The sequence below is a fragment of the Chiloscyllium punctatum genome, chromosome 38 (assembly GCF_047496795.1).
Source record: "Chiloscyllium punctatum isolate Juve2018m chromosome 38, sChiPun1.3, whole genome shotgun sequence".
Taxonomy (NCBI): Eukaryota; Metazoa; Chordata; class Chondrichthyes; order Orectolobiformes; family Hemiscylliidae; genus Chiloscyllium; species Chiloscyllium punctatum.
In genome coordinates this window covers 48,083,844-48,096,435 of record NC_092776.1, presented here as the reverse complement: position 1 = coordinate 48,096,435, position 12,592 = coordinate 48,083,844, and the positions used below count along the sequence as shown (strand labels likewise).

The window sequence follows — 12,592 nt, the reverse complement described above, 5'->3', positions numbered from 1 at the left end:
TATTTGCTGATAATATCTGAAAATTGTTCCAATCTCTTCCCTGACATTTTTGTAATACTGATATAACAGAATCATCTGGAATCCTCTTGGACTTATTAAGGATCAGACTGGGGTGTGAAGTAGCAAGGAACAAAGCTTAACATAATTGATTAAAGACAGCATGGTTTGGTGAAAATTTATTAGAATTTTTTTCGAAGGTAGCAAGCAGGGTATGCAAAGGACAAGCAATAGAAGCAATGTATTTGGATGTCAAAAAGTCAACTGATACGGTACTTCACATAAGGCTACTTAATAAGACAAGAACCTGTGTGTTTGGACATTAAATTAGCACAGGTAGTGGATCAGCTAACTAAACAAGAAAACAGATTTGGGATAAGGGTTTTTTTTAGGATGGCAACCTGTAACTGGTGTAACAGCCACAGGGTTCACCCCTGGGGCCACAATTGTTTACAATTTATATTAATGGCTTGGAGGGAACAAGTTTACGTTTGCACTGGAAAGGTAGAAAGGCAAGTAGTAAGAACACACAGAGTCTACAGAGGGGTAAAGACAGGTTAAGTGAGTGAGCTAAAACTTGACAAATGGAATAAAATATGGAAAAATGTGAGGTCATGCACTTTGGTGGGAAGAATAGAAAGCTGAGTGTTATTTAAATGGAGAAAGATTGCAGAAAGCTGCGGCACAGAGGGATCTTGGAATTCTCACTTAAGAATCACAAAAAGCTAGCATCTCGGTTCAACAGGTAATAAGGAAGACAAATGGAATGTTGGCCTTTATTTCAGATGGAATGGAACATAAAAATAGGGAGGTCTTGCTAAAGCTATACGTATCACTATTTAGACCGCAGCTAGAATATTCTGGATGGTTTTGGTCACCTTATATAAGAAAAGATATATTAGAGTGGAGGCAATCTAAAGAAGGCTAGGTCGGGCTGATTCTGAACATGGAGAGATTTGTTTATGAGGTGAGATTGAGCAGATTGAGCTTATACACATTAGAGTTGAGAAGAGAGAAGACCTTATTAAAACATATAAAATTCATTGAGAGCTTAACAGAGTAAATGTAGAGAGGTTGTTTCTCCTAGAGGGAGAATTCAAGACCAGAGGACATGGTCTCAGAATAAGGGGTCTCTCAGTTAGGACAACGATGAGAAGAAATGGTAGTGAACCTGTTGGTATCTTTATCTCAAAGGGCTGTAGAAGTTGGGTCATTATTCAAGGCTAAAGTATAGATTTTTAATCAGTAAAGGAATTAAGCATTATGAAGATAAGGCAAGAAAATTGTGTTAAGGATTTTCAGATCAGCCATGATCTTAGTGAATGATGGCAGTGATTCAATGGAAGGAATGGCCTACTTCTGCCCTTATGTTTTATGGCTTTATGGTCTTATGATTGTTCTGATTTATTTAAAATACAAAATGTTGTAACACTGCTAGCATATGGTTTTACAAACTAAGAAAAAAGGGAATTAGTAAAATGAATATGAAAACTGATTTCACCATACAGTACCTGAGTCTGCGAGATAATGTTTGACAATAGAAGAAATCCCTTGAGGGGCCACATAGTTATGGACTCCCTTTTCTTTTTCTACCATTCCTTCAATAGGACTGAGCAATGGTTGCAAAATGCCACGTGATAACAATTCGTCATAAAAACTAGAAAAAAAACACACAAACAACTATTACATACTCAGCATGCACACATGGTGAGTTTTCAATTACAGTGTAGCAAGCTGATGTATCTGACTTGCGTTATTACTAATGAGCAACCAGAGGTTATCTTTAGCTAACCTCCAGACCCCACATCATATCCATTCTCAATACACTTACGCTATCAACCATGTATCATTCCCTTCCACCCATACCTCATCCCTTCTGCTTCTGAAATGTTCATCCTCTCACATCTATGTTTGATGTCTGGAATGCTCTTGCAGCAAGCCGCCCATCCTCCTATCCTCCTTTCTACGTTTTGGCTCAATTGCCTTATTGCCTCTCCTTCTTTTCACCCATACCTTGTTTTTGCACATCTACCTTGGTTCTCACTGAATTTAACATCCTTACTCCTATCTCCATACCCCTCGATCACCTCATCTGCTCAAACTACTATCCACTATTGCCTCTGCTTCTAAAAACAACCTTCTTAAATCTCAGAAAGATGTAGACGTCCAGGCCAAACTTCAGAGTCTAGGTTTCTGACAAAGCTTTTGGACACCTCTCTCACCTCTCCAATTCTGGTTCAGTATCTGTTCCTTTCTGAACCTCTCACTGGATGTTAGTGCTTGTTAAAGGCTCTGCATAAATGCAGATTTCAACTGCAACGTGAATTCCAGTTGTTCACAAATCAATGCCTGATGTGAGTTTGGAGGAGAAAGGAGGACATTTAAAACTTTTCTCTGCATTCTATCTCTCTTAAAGAGAATCCTTCAAACCAAACCTTTTATCATCATTATCTGTTTTGCAGACTTCTGCTCCAATTTACCAGCAGCAGACATATTTACTCAAAGCAAAACAAAACTGAAGAAAGAATTTTGCCCATTTTGTTGACCAATCTCAAAACTACACGTGGCTGAGTCATAGCTGAATATAGTTCAGTGACGTAACTGCATCCAATCAGTCCTATGGGTAAAGCAAAGGGCAATGATGTTGCTTTCTAAAATGAGAAAGTGATGTAAGGAATGTTCTCATAGGATAGGGTACTTCAGAGCTGAAAATGTGTTGCTGGAAAAGTGCAGCAGGTCAGTGAGCATCCAAGGAGCAGGAGAATCGACGTTTCAGGCATGAGCCCTTCTTCAGGAAACCCAAAACGTCGGGCTCATGCCTCAAACGTCGATTCTCCTATTCCTTGGATGCTGCCTGACCTGCTATGCCTTTCCAGCAACACATTTTCAGCTCTGATCTCCACCGCCTGCAGTCCTCACTTTCTCCTAGGGTACCTCAGACCCAAGAAGATGGAGGACAGGAAAATATTTCTGCCTGTAACAGGCTGCTCCTTTTTTGAGGTATTTTAGGTGCAGGAGGTGATTTCCTCCAATTCCAGGAGCAGCAGTTACTGTTTTATATGCTGTTGCATTGTTTTGGAACTTTGGAGAAAAAAAAATCAAAACAACAACACTTTTAAATGGGACAGGGACAGACACATGAGAGAGAGAGACAGAGAGCTAGAGAGCGCGAGCAAGAGAGCACGAGAGAGAGAGAGACAGAGAGACATAGAGATCCAAACTGCTAATCGACACAGCAGTGAACCTGCGCAGTTGCTGCCTTTGCTGTTTCAATTCATGTATCGTTGGACAGCGCAGTGCGTCTAGGAAAATTAACAGTGAAATTCACAACTGATCTTGGAGGAACCTGTTTGGGAGAGGTCACAGCACAGAAACAGAGAAGTGAACAGTTTTAATATAGCCTTGCTATAAATCTACAATAGTGAGTAGAGTGGATTCTTTCATGATTATATGTTTTTGAGATATGTCTCTTGATTAAATTTAAAAATATAAGCCATCACTGCTTTTTGGGTCTATAGGTTGGAAGAAGCAAAAATAGCTCTGAGTAGAGTATTATGTTCTTCTTGTCAGATGTGGGAGTTTAGGGAGAGTTAACATATTACTGAGGATTATATCTGCAAAAAAATGCCATTGCGAATCCTATCAGATTGAATGGATCAGTTGGAGCGACAGTTAAAGGCAATGAGGGAATTATAACAGCTGGGCGGTGTGATGAACGGCAGTTATAGGAAGGGAGAAAAGTCACAGTTACAGTTATATAGATGGGTTAACTCCAAGATATGTAAGAGAGGTAGGCAGGTAGTGCAGGGGTCTTCTGTGGCTCTCCCCATTTCAAACAAGTATGCTGTTTTGGAAAATATATGGGATAATGGAATCTCAGGGGAATGTAGAACAAACAGTCAGGTTTCTGGTATTGAGACTGGCTCAAATGCAATGTGGGGTATGTTGGGTTCCAAGAGATCAATTATGTTAGGGGCGCTCTAGTCAGAGGCACAGACAAATGTTTCTGTGGCCAGCAGCAAAAAAATCAGCATGGTGCATTGCCTCCCTGGTGCCAGGATCAAGGGTGTCTCAGAGAGGGTGCAGAATGTTCTCACGGGGGAGAGGGGCCAGCAGGAGGTCATTGTACATATTGGAACCAATGACATAGGAAGGGAAAAGGATGAGATTCTGAAGGAAGAATATAAAGAGTTAAGAAGGAATTTTAAGAATAGAGGTCCTCAAGAGTAGCAATATCTGGATTACTCCCGGTGCTGTGAGCTAGTGAGGATAGGAATAGGAGGATAGAGCAGATGAATGCATGGCTGAGGAGCTGGTGTATGGGAGAAGGATTCTCATTTTTGAATCATTGTAATCTCTTCTGGGGTAGAAGTGACCTGTACAAGAATGACAGATTGCACCTGAATTGGAAGGGGACTAATATACTGGTAGGGAGATTTGCTCGGGAAGATTAAACTTGGAAAGGTGGGGGCGGGGACTCAGGGAGATAGAGAGGAAAGAGACCAATCTGAGACTGTACAGTTGAGAAAAGAAGTGAGTCAAACAGTCAGTGCAGGCAGGGACAAAGCAGAGAACAAGGCAGGACTGATAAATTAAACTGCATTTATTTCAATGCAAGAGATCTAACAGGGAAGGCAGATGAACTCAGGGCATGGTTAGGAACATACTGGGATATCATAGCAATTACAGAAATGTGGCTCAGGGATGGACAGGACTGGCAGCTTAATATTCCAGGATACAAATGTACAGGAAGGACAGAAAGGGAGCCATGAGAGGAGGGGGGAGTGGTATTTTTGATAAGGGATAGCATTACAGTTGTACTGAGGGAGAATATTCCCAGAAATACATCCAGGGAAGTTATTTAGGTGGAAGTGAGAAATAAGAAAGGGATGATCCCGTTATTGGGATTGTATTATAGACCTCCTAATAGTCAGTGGGAAATTGAAAAACAATTTTTTTAAGGACAACTGATCTTGAAGGAACTGTTGGGTGAAGTTCACACACAGAAACAGATAAGTGTATTGTTGATTTAAGTGTGACCTACAGAAAGGCTGCAGTAGTAAGTAGAGTGGGTTCTTTCTTGATTATATGTTTTTGGAGATATGTCTCTTGATTAAAGTTAAAATATAAGCCACAAATATTAATTTAACCTGGGGCAATGTTTGTAGAGGAATAAGACGGTGTTACTTTCTGGGTCAATAAATTGTGAAGAAGCAAAAATGGCCTTTAATAGAGTGAAATGTGCTTCTTATCAAATGTGAGAGTTTAAGGAGAATTTAAGGATTACCGTGGACTATATCTGCCATAAATGTGGTTGGTTGCAAATCTTATCAGATGAAATGGATCGGTTGGAGAGACAGAGAGAAGCAATGAGGAATTTGCAACAACAACAGTATGTGATGGATGGCAGTTATAGGAAGGGGGGGGGGGGGGGGAGTCTCAGATACAGTCACATAGATGGGTTAACTCCAGGAAAGGTAAGAGAGGTAGGCAGCTAGTGCAGGAGTCTTATGAGGCTAGACCCATTTCAAACAAGTATGCAGTCTTGGAAAATGTAGGGGGGAAGGATTCTCAGGGTTATGTAGCGCGAACAGCCATGTCTCTGGTATTGAGATTGGCTCTAATGCAATGAGGGGTACATTGGATTCCAAGAGATCAATTGTGTTAGGGGATTCTCTAGTCCGAGGTACAGACAGACATTTCTGTGGCCAGCAGCAAAAAATCAGAATGGTGTTTGCTTCCCTGGTGCCAGGATCAAGGATGTCTCAGAGAGGGTGCAGAATGTTTTCACGGGGGAGAGGGGCCAGCAAGAGATCATTGGAAGGGAAAAGGTTGAGTGTCTGAAGGGAGATGACAGAGAGTTAGGCAGGAATTTAAAAAGGAGATCCCCGTGCTTAGAAATATCTGGATTACTCCTGGTGCTATGAGCTAGTGAGGGCAGGAATAGGAGGATACAACAGATGAATGCATGGTTGAGGAGCTGGTGTATGGAAGGAGGATTCACATTTTTGGATCATTGGTATCTTTTTCGGGGTAGAGTGAGCAGTACAAGAAGGACGGATTGCACCTAAATTGGAAGGGGATTAATATACTGGCAGGGAAATTTGCTGGAGTTGCTTGGGAAGATTTAAACTAGTAAGGTGGGGGGATGGGACCCAGAGAGATAGTGAGGAAAGAGGTCAATCTGACACCGATACAGTTGAGAACAGAAGCGAGTCAAACAGTGAAGGCAGGCAGGGACAAGGTAGGACTAATAAATTAAACTGCATTTATTTCAATGCAAGGGGCCTAAGAGGGAAGGCAGATGAACTCAGGGCATGGTTAGGAACATGGGACTGGGATATCATAGCAATTACAGAAACATGGCTCAGGGATGGGCAGGACTGGCAGCTTAATGTTCCAGGATACAATTGCTACAGGAAGGATAGAGAGGGAGGCAAGAGAGGAGGGGGAGTGGTGTTTTTGATATGGGATAGCATTACAGCTGTGCTGAGGGAGGATTTTCCTGGAACTACATCCAGCAAAGTTATTTGGGTAGAAATAAGAAAGGGATGATCACATTATTAGGATTGTATTATAGACCTTCTAATAGTCAGAGGGAAATTGAGAAACAAATTTGTAAGGAGATCTCAGCTATCTGTAAGAATAATAGGGTGGTTATGGTAGGGGATTTTACTTTTCCAAACTTTGACTGGGACTGCCATAGTGTTAAGGGTTTAGATGGAGAGGAATTTGTTAAGTGTGTACAAGACAATTTTCTGATTCAGTATGTGGATGTACCTACTAGAGAAGGTGCAAAGCTTGACCGACTCTTGGGAAATAAGGTAGGGCAGGTGACTGAGTGTCAGTGGGGGAGCACTTTGGGGCCAGCCACCGTAATTCTATTAGATTTAAAATAGTGCTGGGGAAGGGTAGACCAGGTCTAAAAGTTGAAGTTCTAAATTGGAGAAAAGCCAATTTTGACAATATAAGGCAAGAACTTTCAAAAGCTGATTGGAGGCAGATGTTCACAGGTACAGGGACGGCTGGAAAATGGGAAGCCTTCAGAAATGAGATAACAAGAATCCAGAGAAAGTATATTCCTGTTATGGTGAAAGGAAAGGCTGGTAGGTGTAGGGAATGCTGAATGACTCGAGAAATTGAGGGTTTGGTTAAGAAAAAGAAAGAAGCATATGTCAGGTACAGACAGGATAGATTGAATGAATCCTCAGAAGAATATAAAGGCAGTAGGAGTATACTTAAGGGGAAAATCAGGAGGGCAAAAAGGGGACATGAGATAGCTTTGGCAAATAGGGTTAATGAGAACCCAAAGGGTTTTTACAAATACATTAAGGACAAAAGGGTAACTAGGGAGAGAATAGGGCCCCTCAAAGATCAGCGAGGTGGCCTTTATGTGGAGCCGCAGGAGATGGGGGAGATACTAAATGAGTATTTTGCATCAGTGTTTACTATGGAAAAGGACATGGGCAGCACAGTGGATTAGTGGTTTGCACTTCTGCTTCAAGCGCCAGGGACCCAGGTTCAATTCCAGCCCCGGGCAATGGTCTGTGTGGAGTTTGCACATTCTCCTCATGATTGCATGGATTTCCTCTGGGTGTTCTGGTTTCCTCCCACAGTCCAAAGATGTGCAGGTTAGGTGAATTGGCCATGTTAAATTGCCCATAGTGGTAGGTGTATTAGTCAGGGGTACGTACAGGGTAGGGGAATGGGTCTGGGTGGGTTACTCTCTGGAGGGTTGGTGTGGACTTATTTGGCCAAATGGCCTGTTTCCATTTTGTAGGGAATCTAATCTAATCAACACGGCTTTGTGCGTGGGAAATCATATCTCAAGAACTTGATTGAGTTTTTTGAAGAAGTAACAAAGAGGATTGATGAGGGCAGAGTGGTAGATATGATTTATATGGACTTCAGTAAGGAGTTCAACAAGGTTCCCCATGGGAGACTGGTTAGCAAGGTTAGATCTCATGGAATACAGGGAGAACTAGCCAGTTTGTACAGAACTGGCTTAAAGGTAGAAGACAGAGGGTGGTGGTAGCGGGTTGTTTTTCCGACTGGAGGCCTGTGATCAGTGGAGTGTCACAAGGATTGGTGCTGGGTCCTCTACTTTTTGTCATTTACATAAATGATTTGGATGCGAACATAAGAGGTACAGTTAGTAAGTTTGCAGATGACACCAAAATTGGAGGTGTAGTGGACAGTGAAGAGGATTACCTCAGATTACAACAGGATCTTGACAAGATGGGCCAATGGGCTGAGAAGTGGCAGATCGAGTTTAATTCAGATAAATGTGAGGTGCTGCATTTTGGGAAAGCAAATCTTAGCAGGATTTGTACACTTAATGGTAAGGTCCTCTAGAGTGTTGCTGAACAAAGAGACCTTGAAGTGCAGGTTCATAGCTCCTTGAAAGTAGAGTCACAGGTAGATAGGATAGTGAAGAAGGTGGTTGATATGTTTTCCTTTATTGGTCAAAGGTTTGAGCACAGAAGTTGGGAGGTCATGTTGCCGCTGTACAGAACATTGGTTGGGCCACTTTTGGAATATTACATGCAATTCTGGTCTCCTTCCTATTGGAAGGATGTTGTGAAACTTGAAATGGTTCAGAAAAGATTTACAACGATGTTGCCAGGGTTGGAGCATTTGAGGTATAGGGAGAGGTTGCACAGGCTGGGGCTGTTTTCCCTGGCGCATCGGAGGCTGAGGGGTGACCTTATAGAGGTTTACAAAATCATGAGGGGCATGGATAGGGTAAATAGGCAAAGTCTTTTCCCTGGGGTCGGGAGTCCAGAACTAGAGGGCATAGGTTAAGGGTGAGAGGGGAAAGATATAAAAGAGACCTAAGGGGCAACTTTTCATGCAGAGGGTGGTACGTGTATGGATTGAGCTGCCACAGGAAGTGGTGAAGGCTGGTACAATTGCAACATTTAAAAAGCATCTGGATGTGTATATGAATAGGAAGGGTTTGGAGGGATATGGGCCAAGTGCTGGCAAGTGGGACTAGATTAGGTTGAGATATCTGGTCAGCATGGATGATTGGACCATAGGGTCTGTTTCTGTGCTGTATATCTCTATGACTCTATCAGGGGGTACTTTATAGAAAAGCATGAAATATTGACTGGAATGAAGTGAATAAACCTGGAGTAGTGCTTTCAGACACATCAGACAGAGCCCAACACAGTGCAAGTTTATGGACAGCAAGGTTAAAATGCAAGTATTGAACAGTTAGGCCTGCCTCCATTCCTGATGAAGGGCTTTTGCCCGAAACGTCGATTTTCCTGCTCCTCAGATGCTGCCTGACCTGCTGTGCTTTTCGAGCACCACTCTAATCTAGACTTAAGTATTGAACAGTTGTCGGGGCATACTTATTTACACCTGGACATGCATCTCCTGGCGTGGGTCGCAACATGAACTGTTGCACTGTAATGGGAAGTGTAGGGTCAGTATTGTGGTCAATCAAATGGACTGAAGATTCTTTTCTCTTAGACTCATCTTGGATGATAGGATATTGTGAATACCAACCAATGCCAAACATAACAGAGTAAATCCTTCAAGCTAAAAACTAAGAATTAACAACCAAACACAAAAATGTAAATAGTATAATTGAAATGGAAATCTGTTAAACATTATTCTCTGGTGCTGGAGTACAATGTATACAAAATTAGAAGAGGAAGAAATTCATTCAAACACATAAGTTGCTTTTCAATGAAATTTAAATTCAACTTCCAAAGACGACCAGACAACATTCAAAAGCTTGTATTAAGATCCTATCCGGTGACTTCTCAACATCGGTCAGTTAACTTACAGATTAGTGTTGATACTGGAATTGAAAATGCCCAATAAAATTCATAATAGAGAGAGAGTGAGAGAAAGAAAACAACTTTCCTGAATCACTGACCTAAAACCTGCCCAGGTAAAGAATTGGACTCAAATGTGGCATAAATTAATAACTCTTTTTCAATATAATGTATGAAGATAATATACCTCAGTTGTTTTCTTTTCCCCCCCACGTTCTTCCCTGATCTTCACAGCTCAATATAGCAGCAGATAACTTTCTTTCAGGTCCTTGACCAGTTCAGATCAGCCATTGATTTTATCGAATGTTGGAGCTTGAGAAACCAGATTGTCTATCCCTACCACTGACTTGTATGTGCATAAGTGGATCAGCAGCTCCTACAGTGGTCTACAAAGAGAAGTGCATCCACCATTCCGGTTAGGACTACAATACACTGCTCCACAGTACAAAGGCAAAATATGTCTTATTCTTCACTCATACTAATAATTTATTCTAAGTGCACAGGAACAGGAAACTGTTCTGCCATTCGATTAGTTTATGATCGACCTGTGCCTCAATTCCATTTTGATTTGATCTGTCTTTACTGATACCAGCCTTGGTTGCTCACTCTCATGGATGCATTTTGGGAGTTCTGTCCCGCAGTGCTAAGTGCCTGCTTCCTTACACAGTACTGTCTCCTCTTTAAGTGTGCTGCATCTCAATCTGTACCTTTACTAAGAATGATTATGGTCTGACCCCCAGGAGTTCTGGAATACTCTTCTATTCAATGAATACTCTTCTATTTACTGATCTTTACTGACCATTCTCCCATACAAGTTATTCCACTCTCTCTTCTCAGAGTCCTGAACGCATGTGATTGTTAATATCAGTGTTACCTCATCTTACACATGATGTCTTGAAGAAATACAATCTAATTGTGTTTCATATTAACCTGTTCTGTATTTGCTCCATACCATCTAACACTCTTACCAAACAAATATTTATAAATCTCATTCTGAATATTTTCGTTGAACCTCCAGGATCTTACAGCCTTTTGGGGGAGACAGATGCAGATCTCCTCAACATTTTTTGTGAACAAGTACTTCTTAGTGGCCAAGCTCTAACACTTCAGGTTACGCCACTGTGACAGTCTTAGATCAATTCTGCTCTTTTTTTTATTCAGCCTCACAGTACATGTGTGTTTTCCAAAAGGTGCTGTCAGTAGGTCCTTGACATAAGAAATTGCTTGCTAACAAATTGAGACCCGATACAGTTGTGATAGAAATAACAAGGGAACACACTTCTGTATGAAAGTACCACAGTTAAAATAGCTTAATGCTCTTCTCTCTCTCCCCAAACTAAGTAAGGTTATATAAGTCCTTGTTCATACAGATAGAATACAGATTTTGAAAACTATACTAAATTATAAAAGGCTGCTACAATTTAATACAACCTATATAGTGTATAATTATAGACATGGTGTTAATTCTGAGAGAAAATTGATATCATTCAATAAACACTGTTGCTCACATTTACCAACAAATTACAATAAACTTAACAGTGAAGTGCAATTGTCATAGTTTTAAAATATAATATAGTTAACTCATGGGATACTGAATTACATACAATAAGAATCTTTTCAAATACCTCTGATGCTTTTCTGCATAGAATGGTGTTACTGTAATGTATTGTGCTCCCAGATCAGCCACACAGTTTGGGTCATGGGGACTTCTGCTGGTGTTCATTCTTCCTCCTTAAAGCAAAAACATTTGACGCTGAGAGCTCTTATTCCCTTTGACTTCCCATAATCTATATTCTTCACACTATGCTCTACAAAATACAATTCAGATACTTCAGAAATATGTCTGGACTCTGGTATGATCAATGTACAACTTAGAGAGCATTTCTTTGAAGGTAGCATTAATATTGCTGATCAAATCTGCAAACGTAATATACTAGTTATCATACGCAGTGGCAACAAAGAGGGAAATGTCCTAGAAACTATTTTAACTCAGGCGGTAGTAAAAATTACTACATTTTGCTTACATGGCCAGAAAGGATGTCTAAATACTATGTTTACTAGAGTTAGGGTGGAGCAAATAGAAGCAACTTTGCTCCAACATTTAAGGGGAAACACTGATGTCACACATTATTTAAGTTGTCAGCACACCAAATGGAGATGCAATCAATCAGACAGTGTCCTTATTTGCTCGAGTCAGTATTGCAAGATTCATATTTCCTGTTTTGAATAGAAGAAAAATACTACAGGTGCAGGAAGTAAAAACAGAAAATGTTGGAGAAACTCAGCAGGTCTGACAGCATCTGTAGTGACAGAAGTCGAGTTCTGAAGAAGAGTCATATCAAAACATTAACTCTGTTTCTCTCTCCACATACCTGCTGGGTTTATCTGCCACTTTGTTTTCATTTTACCTGTTTTAGAACCCATGTTCCAACATACTGCCCATTATTTGTACCATTACTTCTGCCTTATTGGCTTACGACAGTAGAAAATATAGAATCTTCATCATGAATAGGATCAGTAGAGGTTGGCTCTCTCCCTATAATTCTCTTACTCAATGCACAATTAAGGCTAGGAGAAACAGAGCAAATATGGCACTTGTTGGAAATAGCAAGAATCTGGGAATTAGCCAAAGGAGACCAAACAGCATATAAAAGAATCTCCGATACAGACACAGAGTCAACGCCTGAGTAAATGTTTAAATATTCAAACAAATCTAGTATGTCTGCCCTCGCAGCTGGTTGGCAGAGATCATGTGCTACTCTTACAAAAAGTTCCACCTGCCCAACATTTATTTCTCAACTAAC

At 40.9% G+C, this 12,592-nt stretch overlaps 1 protein-coding gene across 3 annotated transcripts in view; it reads right to left on the bottom strand.

Annotated features, from left to right (window-relative positions):
• The window catches only part of rnls (renalase, FAD-dependent amine oxidase), a 163,845-nt gene that overhangs the window by 147,281 nt on the left and 3,972 nt on the right, over nt 1-12,592 (bottom strand). For all 3 annotated transcript variants that reach the window (XM_072557831.1, XM_072557832.1, XM_072557833.1), the window contains exons 2-3: nt 11,414-11,519; nt 1,509-1,654 (exon numbers count right to left, since the gene is read on the bottom strand). In XM_072557831.1, coding sequence (XP_072413932.1) covers nt 1,509-1,654; nt 11,414-11,519 — 252 coding nt within the window. The remainder of the gene's footprint in view (nt 1-1,508; nt 1,655-11,413; nt 11,520-12,592) is intronic.